This window comes from Dromaius novaehollandiae, chromosome 13 (genome assembly GCF_036370855.1).
Source record: "Dromaius novaehollandiae isolate bDroNov1 chromosome 13, bDroNov1.hap1, whole genome shotgun sequence".
In the NCBI taxonomy this organism is placed as follows: Eukaryota; Metazoa; Chordata; class Aves; order Casuariiformes; family Dromaiidae; genus Dromaius; species Dromaius novaehollandiae.
In genome coordinates, this window is record NC_088110.1 from 19,838,210 (window position 1) to 19,852,890 (window position 14,681).

Genomic DNA, 14,681 nt, shown 5'->3' on the forward strand with positions numbered 1-14,681 from the left:
AGGGTGTTTTTCATCATTACCAAAGCAAATCCTTGCGTTTCATCCATCAGCAGTACTCTGTGACTAAGTTCTGATTGAAGCTTATGAATGCCTGTGATGAATGAGCCAGGAAAAAATTACTTTGACTCTTTGATGCCAAGAAAAGTTTGCAAGGCTCATGTAATTGTTCAGTCTGGAAATGTGATGAGCGATATTAGAGACCATAAACGCAGCCTTTTTGTCCTAAATCAAGAGAGAATTTTCAGATTATGTTGTAGGGTTTTAACATATCTTTTATGGCTGAAGTGATCTGTAGCTTGCTCGTTGTTTTCTAAAGAAAAAACCGCTATGCCTAGGTCATGAGCTCTTTTTTAGGCTTCTTTTATTTTCCTTCCTCAGAACAAAATTGAACTATAATCCTCCAAAGGATGATGGCTCAACATACAAGATTGAACTTGAAGGAATATCTGTTGATATCATGAAAGAGATACTAGATTACATCTTCAGTGGGCAGGTATGGTATTAAAAAGAACGAGACAGAATTGGAATTTTTCAGCAAAATCAAGTTTTAACACTGCTCTCCAGAAAGATAAACCTATTGAGAATCTTGCTTTAAAAATTCTTAAATTTTTTTTCTGTAAAGCAGTAAATCACACTCGGGCTTTGCATATGAAAAAGAGATGGTAAGCACTTCAGGAGGCCTTTCTCTCTTCTTCTGATACAGCTGATACCCTTTAAAAGACTTAGTGTCAAATGCTTGTTCTAAAATTGTGAATATTTCCAGTAACCTAATCTAAAACATGCAGTCTTTTAGAATGGTAAAAGATAACTGGGTTGGTAGTAATGGTGATTAAGACCCCATCACTGAACTCACATACTGCAGTACACCAGGCATCCTTCCTTACTGCCCCCATAACGTCCAATTTTTTGGTCCCTTGTTGGTGGCAACATGCCCATTCAGTCCGGGTTGATCTTTGTTCCATTAGTTTTAGTGGGGCTTAACACTGGTGTGTCTAGTCAATTTGGAGCCAGATTGAGATTGCTGAATTAGTTTAACTTTCAGCAGAAAAAGAAAAGGCGGATGAGAGTACTTTTCTGGGTATACTACCCCTCCATTCATTTTACATTCTTAAACCAGCAATTTCATTGTTTCTTTGGGCACAGAATTCTGCGAATACTTTCTGTTAAGTTAATACCTTTCCAGTCCTCTGTTCACTTATGTGAACATATGTGCAGTAATCGCCTCTATTTCTCATTAATTTTATACTGGCATTAATACTCAACTTTTCAGCCACTGAGAATGAATGTTATGAATGTGGACATCTCATGTAGCAATGAGTAATGGTAGCTATAACTTCTAAATTAATTCTTGCAGATCAGGCTAAATGAAGAAACTATCCAAGATGTGGTACAGGCAGCTGATCTCCTGCTGCTTACAGATTTAAAAGCTCTCTGCTGTGAGTTTTTAGAAGGTTGTATAGCTGCTGAGAACTGTATTGGTATTCGGGACTTTGCACTACACTATTGTTTGCATCATGTTCACTACCTTGCCTCAGAGTATCTGGAAACTCACTTTCGAGATGTCAGCAGCACAGAGGAATTCTTGGAACTGACTCCAAAAAAACTGAAAGAAGTGCTGTCAATGGAAAAGCTCAATGTCGGAAATGAAAGATACGTCTTTGAAGCGGTGATTAGGTGGATTTCTCATGATGCAGAATCAAGAAAGGTAAGGATATCAAAGAGTTTGTTTTTTGAATATTACTCAAATAACTACGTATATTCTAATTGGTGGGAGCTTAAAATAGATACATGTCTTTCAGGACTGCTATTGTGTTCACAGAATTAGTTGAATTTTGCCAGAAATGCAGATGAGGGAATGGCAGGAAAAGTGTGAAGGCTATGTTTGGGATGTATTATCTGCTGTGTTCGTGATGTTGTCTTCTAATAGGCATTAAGTAAAAATTTTGCTGCTTTTGGCATTAATGGTATCATCTTGTTTTTGTAGAGAGAAAGCAGGTAGTACCTCTTCAGTGAAACTTTGAAGACCTCATCTGTTTTCTTAATATTGTGATGCAGATTTTATTATTACTTGCGAATGCCAAAAATACTCTTCAGGTTTTGATCGATGCAGAAGTTTCTGTATATGTGAGTGCATTAGTGCTGTTTTGTGAAGTGTTGGCAATTTTCTTCCGTTTACCCCATTCTGCAGGTTCACATGAAGGATGTTATGTCAGCAGTGTGGGTTTCGGGCTTAGATGCAGCCTATCTACGCGAGCAGATGATGAGCGAGCCGCTGGTCCGGGAGATCGTCAAAGAGTGCAACAACATTCCCCTGACGCCCCCGCAGCAGGGAGAGGCCATGCTGGCCTCCTTCAAGCCCAGGGGCTACTCCGAGTGCATAGTGACCGTTGGGGGAGAGGAAAGGGTGTAAGTATCGAGTGGCGTTACAGGCCATCACAGATGGTAAAGTACAAGCAGCTAGCGTTCACAGCACGTCTGAAAACGCAACGTGAAGAGAAGATGTGCATCTAATGTGTATGTGCTTATTGCTCTATCATTTGAATGCTGTTTTTTTAAGTTGGTCAAACGTGCATGACATTCAAAATACCTTTGAATGATTCAGCAATAAATACTAAATTTTGCATGATTTTCTCAAATTCAACATATAGTTCTTAATCTTAAACAAGACTCTTTTTCATGTTGCTTTATACATGTAAAATATCATATAAATGCCATGGATCTAAGCCTAATTTTATTCTTAAGATTTTTTTTTTTTCCTTAGAGAGGTTCATAGAAAAAACTTACAGTAGGACATGTTTTGTTCAGGAAGTGTTGGGTATTTTTTAACAGAATAGGTTTTATCCAAAATAAGCACCGGACGTTGGTGAAACTAAAGATCTGGAAACCATCTATAATAAAGCTTAAAAACAATGAACGTATCCTTTGCTTTAACTGTTTTGTATATAATAGCTGTGGTTCCAAAGAAAAGTACTTCTTGGTGCATCTGAGATGTCAGGTGAAAATTCCTGTTCCACAGAATAATTCCTTTTTTTTCTTGAGTATTCCCTGGGTTTGTCCTATGTTTAAATGAATTTAGCACTTTGATATCTGCTCTTTGTAGAAGTGCAATAAAATACTCAAATGAAATTTTGCATTTCTGTTTGTGTATCATTTTACAAAGAGATTTTAAAAAGCACTGATAGTGCATATTAGTGAAGTTCATTAGAAGTTCCTAATTTAAAAAATACTACAGGCAGATATAGTAAGAATGAGGTGCACCTGCTTTTTATGTCTCCAGTCTGTACACAATTAAATTTATGCACATTTGACTTGTGGGGCAAACTTATTAAAACTCCTCCTTACCAGGGAAGTGCCACATTTTATGAATATATATTAAGTCATGCGTATTTCAGACAAAGTTGCTAACAACTAGTAAACTTATGTCTCTTTCTCTGTGTGCTTTTTTTTCTTTTTCCTTCTGCCTTCCCTTCCCACCTGCCCCCACGTTCAGGTCACGGAAACCCACCTCAGTGATGCGGTGCATGTGTCCTCTTTATGATCCCAACAGACAGCTCTGGATTGAGCTTGCTCCGATGAGTATTCCACGGATCAATCATGGAGTATTGTCGGCAGGTAAAGGGGAACCTGGCATTTGTAAGGTCAATAGTATGGAAGCTTACCAATACCTCAAAATCTGAGATACATTTTATAATAAGTTTTTCCCTCAGGGTTAATGGCACTGGGGTTACTTCTTGCTTCTCCTTGGTCTGCCCACAATGCTACTTTATTCTGTGATAATCCCCGTCATCTGAACCCTGTACAATAACTTTCATATTTTGTGGGAGTCTGCTCCATCTATCTCTCCAGGAACACTTCATGTTTTAAGTAAGTTGTAGTTAGTTGCTGCATCACTGAATTTGTTGAAGGTTATCTGCAGTGATAGACGGGAGCACAGTTAAAGACATGTGCTTTACCTCCTCCAGTCCAGAGTTTGACTGGTGACTAGTCTCAGTCTCTTAATGAATTCCAAGATGTGGGTAACCGGTCTTGTGGTCTTGCGGAGTGCACAGGTGTGAATCCTGTTTTTGAGATCACATTATATTTTGTTTTTACAGAAGGATTTTTATTTGTGCTTGGTGGTCAGGATGAAAACAAGGCAACGCTAAGCTCTGGAGAGAAGTATGATCCAGATACCAATTCATGGAGTTCCCTGCCACCGATGAACGAGGCAAGATTACTATCTAACTCTTGGGATTTAATTTTTCACTTTGGCAAAATGTTCGATTGCTTCTGCAAAACTTTATTTTGAACCTTCAGTCAATTGCATCTTATGCATTCAAAAGCATGGTGCAGACTGCCTTCTGTTTATTTCTTATAGTTACTTTTGGTCCAATAATGACTATAGGATCTAGAAAATACTAGCTATTGGGCAAGAGCTAGCTGTAAAGCTGAACTACAGAATTTCGTGAATTACATGTTGGATTGGTTATATAGTGTTCTTAATATTTTCTGTATACTGACCTTTCTAAAAAAAAAAACTGCATATTTCTCCTGTGTTATACACAAGAGAATTACATGGATGGAGGGATTGGACTATGCAGGAACAGAGAGAGGCCTACAGAATTTGTCTTGTACAGTCATTTATATTTTGGTTTAATAACGCTGCTTCTTCATGTTTGCATTCCATCAAAAAATAAGTTTATTATATGTAAACATATATCCTTAATATGCCTATGTCTTACTTTCTTAAATCAATGTAGTTTTTTTATTAAGAAATTGTAGTTTGTTTTTCTTCAGCAAAGGCTGTTGTTGACATAGGGCTGTACTTGCACTTAAAGGAAACCTACGGTTGTAGTTATGATCCATTATTTTTCCTGTTTGCTATGAAGAAGACTGTGCGTGAGGCTAGATGTGTCTCTACACTACAAAATAGCAGAGTTGCCTTTCCGTAGAATTAAGGGTCCAAATTTTGACAGCAGCAGCTTCATCTAGTAGACCGTTACTATGCAAACTGAAACGCAGCTAAGCACTGCTTCTAGATTTCTGTATGGTCTCTTTTGGTTTTGCTCTTCTATCTGTTTGGATACTCCGTTTTCTTTAGAGATTTTTAAAATGTTCTAGATACTTGTTTTTTTTTAAAAAAAAATGGCAAAGTCTCAGCTGTAATGCTGCAGACAGGTACAAGAAAAAAGGTGGTAAAACAGAACGGCTGCTGTAAGTAAATCAGTGCAATGTTGACTTTATTCCCTAGGCACGGCATAATTTTGGTGTGGTAGAGATTGATGGAATTCTGTATATTCTGGGAGGTGAGGATGGTGAAAGGGAGCTAATCTCTATGGAGAGTTATGATATTTATAAGCGGACCTGGACCAAGCAGCCAGACTTGACCATGGTTAGAAAGGTAAGAACTGCATTGTATGATCATATGTTACGGCATTATTTATTGTTAAAGAGTTCAGGCCAAGGTATAGTTTTACCCTCTGTTTCAAGTACAAGCTGCAACGAATACTCCTCAAACTGAGATGAGGGAGAGCAGCTTTATATCAAAATGCAACTGCTGCTGACAGTTTTCACGGGCAACGTTGTGCGACATGTGGTGCAGGAACCCAAGCCCATCTCTTGCTCTCTGCCTTGCTTGTCACCCTACCCCTGTCCCAGCTTTAAACTTCTGTAGCTTTTTTTACTCTTTCTAAGAGGTCTCCTCCCCTGGAGATCAGTCTGTAGTGTTGAGTCCTAAAGTGGCAGAAGGAAGATACTTTTAGTCCTCTCTTAATGCTCGATCAACTCTTGCCATTCAGAATGATGTAGGAGGACTCTTGTTTGCTTCGCTGTTTTCTTCTTCAGCAACAGAAATAAACATTAAGGAGAAAATGCTGTATCTACTCTGCGTACAAGTAAACATTTAAAAACCTAGTAATTTAAGGCTATATAGTTTATTTCATTGCTGTTTACTACAGAGAAAATGAACTTTTTATGCAGCCTGTGTTTTTGGAGAATTGTCACAGAGCAGATGATAAAGAGAAATTAAACTGAAGGCAACGTGGTGCAAAGTGAACTGTAACAGCATTGCCCAATATGAGCAATACTTTAACCTCACTTTTGCTGTGTTTTATTCCCTTTGTTTTGATAGTAAATGACCTGATGTTCAGGGTGTAGTCACCAATATAAAGCCTGTATTGGTTAGCCAGTTAAAAGGAACAGTTTTATGCTCATATTTCTTTTTGACCTGGAAGTGAAACCAGGTAAAGAAACTTGAACTAGTCCTCCCGCACCTCTCCCCTTGTGCTTAGAGACTGTTCTTTGCTAAAAACTCAATTTACGATATGATTGAGTTTAATTAAGACTCCTCTCTGCCTTGTTCCTTAGACTGTGTTTTGTTTATTTTGATTAGGCTTCCTGATAAGATTTTTCTAACACTTAACACTATTAAAGAAGATTCTTTAGTTTTGAGCTATTGATACCATGTGCAACTTTAGGTGTGTTTTTCCCCCTTCATTTAAGATTGGCTGCTATGCAGCTATGAAGAAGAAAATCTATGCAATGGGTGGAGGCTCCTATGGAAAACTCTTTGAATCTGTGGAGTGTTATGACCCTAGGACTCAGCAATGGACAGCAATTTGTCCTCTGAAAGAGAGAAGGTGAGTGACAATGGAAATAAAAATCTAGATTAAAAGAATATATTCAGTTAGAACCTTCCAAAACAGTTAGAAAAGTGTACTCAGACTTACTTTTTTTAAAAAGGAGTTGATTGTTAATGTCATCAGTATTGTATCAGTGTATACTTGATAACATGTACAGTTCCTTTAATGTTGAAGTGCTGGTCCTCTGATAAGAGGAAGTTGTCTTTGTTTCTCTGAAGAATACCTAAGATGTCTGTTAAAGAGCCCTATGGGTTTCACCATGCCTTTCTGAGTCATGGTGGCCTGCAGTTGTTACGCCAAGATGTGGCTGAGTAATGTGTCAGAGTTATAAATACATCCTAATGTTACAAGCAGTACTACCCTGATGCAAACTGAGAACTCTAGTTCAACTGGAACTTCAAAATTTTGTCCACAGATAACTGCTGTATTTTGTTCTTTTGCATGGTCTGGCTTACAGTTCATATCCATGACTCATCTAATTTTGTTGAATATGCCAGATGCCCAGAATGGAGAAAGTTCAGAAGGCTATGTAGAATGGTTTAAATGCATCACAACTTTGCCTGTTTTCTTATTTGGATTCTCAGATTTGGTGCAGTGGCCTGTGGAGTTGCCTCTGAGCTTTACGTGTTTGGTGGGGTCAGAAGTCGCGATGATAGTCAAGCCAGTGAGATGGTGACATGCAAATCTGAATTCTATCATGATGAGTTTAAAAGGTAACTAGCCACAGCTATTAACATAAGAAATACATAGTTTAGATGCTCGTCTGTCCATTTCACCTCCACATAAAAGCATCTTAGACCTTTGTGCATCTCTGTTGCTTGTTTTACCTTGTAATGCTCCTACTGGGTCATGCAGTGGCTTGTCCCTCTAAGGTACCATGCTGGGCTCTTAATGTGTGACAGGGCCACCATGAGAAGCCCTGTCTGTTCCTGGACAGGAGAAACACCATAACTGTAAAAGTGGTTTGCCTGGCTCTTCCCTGTGCTCTGCAGTTTCCCGAAGTTCACAACACTGCTGTCGCCCACCATTTACTCATGCCCCCGGCTCCTAGGGATTGCTTGTGGAGAAGCGTAAGAACATATAGCAATACTTCCTGCTGGTCCAGGCCCATTGCCAAAGACTTGCAGCTCAGCTGGTTCCTGAGCTAGAGCTGCTGGAGCTAAGATACTTCATGGATTTCTCTTCCTAGCACTCATCTGATTGGTGTTTGAATCCACATAGGCTTTTGCCATAGGAAGGACACTGTGGATGCTATGCATTCCTCGGTTATCTCCACACACTGTGTATGGCTAATCTCCTTGTGTTTGTTTTGAATCTGCTTCTGATGACTTCATTTGTTATCTCCGGGCTCTTGTATTAAAATCTACCTTAGGCCTTATTACGTGTAGTAACTATTCAAAACATAGTTTGTGTTATGCAAAATTTTGCATGTAGTTCAGCTTATTTTCCAGGCATAACTGACAAGCTTTGATACCTCCCATGCTTTCTTCTTGCATATAACTATAAATAGGATGTCTTTATTTCTTTATAAACTACACTGAAATAAGACTGCTGTCAGATATTTCAAGGGTTGCTGACAGTGCAGGAGATTAATACGCTTGTATTACAAAATCAAGACTGATTTATGATTGTGACCTTTCTAAAAGCACATGAAAATAAAATAGTAGGGTGTAAGTTCATGATATAATTTTCTCATAAAATGTGGTTGTAAAGAGACCTCAGTTTCTGTATGAAAATATCTTCTCTGTTCTAAGTAGTGTCCAAAATAGCTGTAATCGAAAGAAGCTAGAGGAAAAGAAATATTCTTCAGTGTGACTATAAGAGGCAGGCAGATAAGAGAGCTTATTGCTCCTCGTGTTCTGTAGTGACTTCCCGTCCTTCAGGGGCGTGGCGAAATGTGAAGGCAAATAAACTTCTGGGCAAGAGTTCTGCCAGAAGGAAAGAATTCTGGCAGGAAATGCTTCCCTACCTCCCAGTTGCTATTTCTAATTGATTTGCTTGAAATGTTTCCAGATTGCCTGTGTTTTTTTGAAGGGTGTTATATAGCTCAAGATTCTTACCAGTGACCAACGTCTAGTCTCCTTGGTTGCTACAGAATAAGCTTTTCTGAACTGTAATTAGAAAAAGTTTGCAAGTCCCAGCCTTGATGTAGGTGAGTTCCCACTGCCACCTACTGCCTGCAGTGCAGTTGTCTAGCTGGCAGTATTTCCAGTGTAACTACATCTTTACTTGGTGGCATCCCAGAGATGTTGCTAGATTCATGTAAAGATACAATAAAAATCCAGTTGCTTCAACTCTTGAATGGTGATAAATTACGGCATTGATACTTATGGAAGTGTCAATGTTTCTTCCCCCACAACTGTCAGTCTCCCTTCAAAATATTCCAGACCAGTTGGTCTTGGGTTGGTTCTTCTGCCCCCCCGCCCCTGACACTTGTTGATAGATGCAAACTTAAGATGGGAACCTGGTTTGTATTGAAATGTGGCGCCCTGTGTGGCGTGTGAGTGGCCCGTGAGCTGTGCTGGCACAGGGGAAGGTGAGGTGGAAGTAAGTGGAGGAGCATGTGCTGAGGGCTGCTGAGATATCCAGGCTTTGCTTCTGCTTTGATAATTTGAGCTTAGAAACTTGAAGCATGTATTTGCACTCTAGACTGTTCACAGGGGGTGCGTGCTCCATCAGAAATGGAGGAGAACCATTACTGCTTTTGCTTCAGTGGTAAATGCCGACGCTCCAGCTTTGTAACTCTTGTTTTCCTGTTTTTGAAGGTCCACTAGTTTCAGCCCCTGGAGTGGTGTTAGTTACCAGAAGAGGGTGCTGTGCTACCACGTTATTTGATAGCGTTAGCTGTAGCTCATGAGGACTAACAATCATCCCGAGCTTCAGAGTAATTCAGATACATCTGTGCAAGCTGATCGCTGCCTGATCTAGCCATGATGGTGACTTTGAAACCTGAGCAGTTGTACCTACTTGGGGAAGAGGGAAAATGATCGTAAAGGGAGCTCACTACAAAACAAAGTAACCAAGTATTCCCCTGCCAATACCAAGACAAAATACTTTCTGCTGTCTGGATGGTGCTCTCTTACTCTGCAGTAGGATCGAGCCTGGAACGTTATCGTAATTTCATTGTAATAGTGGGTTGTGAGCATCAAATGAAGGCAAGTCGACTCTTTCTGGCAAATGTGAGACACTTATTTCTTCAGCTGACTCAGAAATAACAGAAAACAAATCTAAATCACTTTGAGTGAAGGATGAAAGCTAAATAATATGCAGCTCTCAGATCTGTGAATACCATATGCTAAGTACCGGGGCGGGGGGGTTGAGTAGTTAAGCAATTCTGCCTGCGTTGAGAGTCATGTGCCCTGCTATGCATTGCTGCTCTGCTCTGAATAAAGCATAGGTGATGCTATAAACTTTACTGCAAGTGGATCATACCTTATCACTACGCATAGTTAATGCGATATATACAAAGATTGATAGTTCATCTTTAATATTATTCAGTTGTTAGGTGCTTAATTCATTATTGGGCATTCTGTTTGTTTCCTCAGCAATGGTTTCTGATACAAGTAATACTAACTTCTTCTTGCTTTGAAGAGGACTGCAAAAAGTCAGCTATTACATGAAGCAAATAGGCACCTGAGATTGCAAAGAACGTGCTTTTTTCTTTTTTTTTCTTTTCTGGTTTCAGGAAAGGAATGATACTGGAACCATCTAATTGAAACCGAAACAGCACGTTGATAGTGCATGTGCATATGATTGACGAAAGTCTGAAGTATTGGGTTAAAAGAGATGATTTGAGGAAAGGAGGAGTATGTTCTTTAGATTGCTTACTAGCAATGGGCCAAAAGCACAGTCTATATCCAGCATATATCCATCCAGAAAGGCTCACAAAACAAACTCCACAGTGTGGATTTTTGTTTGTTTTTTAACTTACTGTTTTGCCTTAATAATATATCAGCTACTGCATAATTGTAGTTCATAATGAACTACAGGCTTTTTCAGCTTATATATTTTTTTTCAGCTGCCTGTAAGAAACTTCAGGACTCTGTCATGTTCACTTTCTTTTTGAACAGAAACATTTTTTTGTACTGAGTTCAGCCATCAGATCTTGTTAGTTTACAATTATGTGTAGCAGTGCATTTGTATGAAAAAAGATGAAGATCATGCGTATACCTTACAGCTTTGTGGCACTCTAATCTCTAGATCTTGTTGCTTGAAAATGCAGGATTTAGCATCATTCTAGGTATCCTAGAGTCCACAAAGAACTGAAGTTATGAGTTTTACTTAGTGTATAAGTATAAATACTTGTATATAAATATATTAATTTATACAAACCAATATAAATGTCCTTTGGATTGGATTAAAGAAGTGGAGCTTAATTTGTTTAATATTATTTAGTCTGATAGTAATTTATTCCAGAAGATTTCACAGTGTGTAGTCTTTTTGAAATTGTTGTCCTTAACCATGGCACAGACTTTTCTAAAGACTAGGAAGATGCAGAGATCTTCACACTAGTTTAATAAGAAATGCTGAGACTTCTGTTAAATCACAGCGTATACAGAAGTAATAAAATTAACAAAGTGAGTCAGAATACCAGCATATACACGAAATGTGGACAGAATAGTGCAGAAAACAATTCTCATTATGTTTGAAGTGGTCCTGTATCTGAAAAAGTGGAAAGTAGGAGACAGGGACAGCAGAAGGGTAATCTTGGCTCAGTGATCCAATATTTTAGTCCATAGAGAATAGGAAACCTTAAATACGTATCAAAGATCCCGTTGGGTTAGTCTTTCTTTCAGCCAGAGTTTATAATGTACGACATGGCTTTGTGTTTCATACGGATGTGTGGGCAACTGGATGGTGTCTGTACACACTTTTTTTTCCTCCTCAGCATGGATATTTGGAAATCCTTAATAGAATACAAAGTGCCTGTGGGATTCTTTGCAAATGCATGATAAAACTGCTGGTGGAGCTCTGTCCTTGAGTACAGCTGCTGCTGCATTTACTGGTATTGTGTAAATGTGGGGTAGACTTTCTTTCTACTAGCTCCTGGTATGAAATTACTAATCAAAATCTGTAGGGTGTGGGGTTTCTGTTTTGTTTTTTTTGGGGGGGGGGGAATAAAATGAAAGGTGCTTGTTCAGGAGCAATACTTGGTGAACACCACTTAAAATAATTCTCTTTGCTACTGAAACATCACAGAAACCCTCTAAACAGTATGTAAGTAGTAAGTTAAATCTTGTGACACAGTATTTGCAACTAGGAAGATGCTCCTGTGCAGTGTGTGGGAATCTCATCCAAAGGAAAAGCTGCCTATGCAGATGCAAAGGGAAGACGCGCTGGCTCTCTGGTGGTGCGTCAGATAAGAGGAACGCTCACAAGATTTCCATTCGTTTGTAGGTTTCCTGACACAGCTGGTATGAGCTTAAGGCGATTGGTGTGTCTGAAAGAGGCTGGTTCTGTGTTGCCTCTCTGTTTTACTTCCCATCTGGAAATAAAACAGGTACCATCCTGCTTATTAGTTGCAGCTGTTTGGATGGATTTTTAGTTTATACTGCTTCAGAAGCTCCCCAGACTGGGATTCCTTCCCCTTTTGATTTCAGGGGAGGCCCATTTCGGTTTCCTATTGACCACTTTCGTCTGTAGTTACAAAGGACTGTGTCACCTCCCGTGTTCTTCTCGGAGCCCGTTTCCGTGGGGTCATCCCAGGGAAGGCGCAGCAGAGCTGGGCTCCCGCATGTGCTTTCAAACTCCTGAAGACTCCGACTTTCTTGTCGTGTTTTTTCATACCGCTCCCACGGCAGGCAGCGATCAATGCGCGCGAAGCTGGAGCTCGGTGAGCTCTGATGAGACGTGACCCCTCGCCCTTCCTGCCTTTGTTCCTTCCACGTTTTAACTGCTAAACCTGCTGTAAGCATTCCTGAAAAGTTGGGGCTGTTTTTAAAGTATGTGTGTTGGGAAAGGTTGAGACTGAATTTTCACAAGCAGCTACAGCTACTTTAAACTTTTCTTTTCTTGCTATGCGGTAGCAAAATGCCTGGGTCCTGCACAGCATTTCTGTGAGTTTAGACTCCGAATCCGTGAGTACCTAGTGCAGGCAAACTCCCAAAGTTCGTGTGATTTCCATTTACTCAGTCAGTAGCTAGAGTAAAAACCGGGTTTTGCTCTTCAGAGTGACACCTCGCTGTGCTGTGTGCTGAAGCTCAGCACCCTCATTCTGTATTTTTCCCTTCTCTGATACAATCCTGTTTTTTTCCTTCTCCCATACTTTTTTGCTCTTTATTCAACTAAGCTGAGGTAACTTGGTGGTGCTGGAATGCAGTGAGAAGACTGAATATGTCCCGTCACCCCACAGTAAGGGGAAAAAGCTGGTGCATGCTCAAAGGTGTTTTGCTGTCTAACAGGCTTTCTGAATGACTGTAGAAGACTTTCCTTTTTCCCTGGTGTTAGTTCATCTGCCATCCTCTGCGGCAGCTACGCACGTCCCCGTGCTCTCTGCAGGCTGCTGACCCTTCCCTGTATAGCACAAAGTGACGCACAGCTTATCCTTTAATTTGGCCTTTAAAAATTGATCTCTGTCTCCAAGATAATGGCTGTGTATCAGCATCTCCTTCAGTGTCAGTTAAGATGATACAGGATTTTCAAGGGTCAGCAGTTTCCATGAGGATATTTCCGATCTTTTCCCTCAAATTAACCAGGTGCGGCAATGCAAATACGTGGGATGCTTGTAAAAGGCTTTTCAAATTTCTGTTCTCTGTAAATTATTAAAATATTGGATCCCCTCCAGAAGGGGTCACCTAAAATAGTCTTGATTTTATGTCTTAAGGGTCTGTAAATAGTAGCTATGCCAACATCTGCAAAAGTGCTGCAGCAGTCTGCAGAAATTTGTTCCCAAGCCGTAGAGAGGACGCTGACACGTCTAGATAAATGGGCCATCTTTATAAACCAGCGTCTCACACGGGGTAATAAGTACATACTTAGCTGGTTTCCAAAGGCTTCAACATGGAGAACTGCTTTTCACTCTGTGGGAAGATCAGGCTGATGTAGTACGGAAATGGAGGCATTTTTAAAGTGAACATAGGGGATTTTTAAGATTGCAGTAGGAGCTAGGAAGCAACTGAAGAGAGCCTGATATGCGGCTGGGAAGTTCTGCTTCCATTCCAAGGAATGGTCTTTTTTTTTTTTTTTTCTTTACCCTCCTCAAATCCCTTGACACTGAGTTTCAATCTTCTATGCCTTGTTTAAAATTAAGTATTGCCAAGTGCTGCATTCCTTGTACTGCACATGGGATTTCTTGTCTCTGACAAAGTACAATTAAAGAAGTTAGGGAATTAGATGGGGGACGGCACTGCTTAATAATAAGGCCTTGCTATAGCAACGTGTTATTTCCCCTGCTATGTGCTATTAAGACTTCTATGCTTTCACGGCTGTGTTGATTTTAAGACAAAGTTGCCTAAAATCTTCCCTGGAGGGAAAATTGACTGTCATAGCTATTGCAGAAAAGGCTCGCCTGTGTGCCTGCTGTTTTCCAGAAGAACATACTCGGTGGCTGCAAGAAAAATTTATTGCAGATAGATGACACGGATGAGTGGAGCAATTTTGAAATAAAGTAACCTCAAAATAAAGTATCCCAAACTTTCCAAATAGCAGTACCAGTTACTTTTGCTGGCTATGAGGTCTGATCAACTAGACAACATTCCCAACTTTTACATAGAAAATTAACTTGTATGCTCTGCTTTTTGTTCAAAGAGGACAGCTGGAAAAAGAACCCGGATTTTTTTTATGTGCTCAATAAAAATAAAATACCCAAATCTTATTTTATTTATTTTTACAGGTGGATTTATCTGAATGACCAGAACTTATGTATCCCAACTAGTTCTTCTTTCGTGTATGGAGCTGTGCCTATTGGAGCCAGCATTTATGTGATTGGAGATCTTGATACAGGTTAGAGTTAGAACTAATAATTTCCTGTTGCTTGTTGTCTTCTAAATACTTAGTGCTAATGAGTCTGATTTTTCGAATTAAAAGCTAGGACTTTAATTCTTTGTAATTCTGAACTGTGTT

General features: G+C 39.7%; 1 protein-coding gene across 1 annotated transcript in view; it reads left to right on the top strand.

Annotated features, from left to right (window-relative positions):
- The window catches only part of GAN (gigaxonin), a 43,184-nt gene that overhangs the window by 13,558 nt on the left and 14,945 nt on the right, over positions 1–14,681 (top strand). The window contains exons 2-10 of the mRNA XM_064519747.1: positions 379–493; positions 1,355–1,705; positions 2,189–2,406; positions 3,491–3,612; positions 4,095–4,207; positions 5,231–5,380; positions 6,481–6,617; positions 7,205–7,333; positions 14,452–14,561. Of these exons, the coding sequence (XP_064375817.1) occupies positions 379–493; positions 1,355–1,705; positions 2,189–2,406; positions 3,491–3,612; positions 4,095–4,207; positions 5,231–5,380; positions 6,481–6,617; positions 7,205–7,333; positions 14,452–14,561 (1,445 nt within the window). The remainder of the gene's footprint in view (positions 1–378; positions 494–1,354; positions 1,706–2,188; positions 2,407–3,490; positions 3,613–4,094; positions 4,208–5,230; positions 5,381–6,480; positions 6,618–7,204; positions 7,334–14,451; positions 14,562–14,681) is intronic.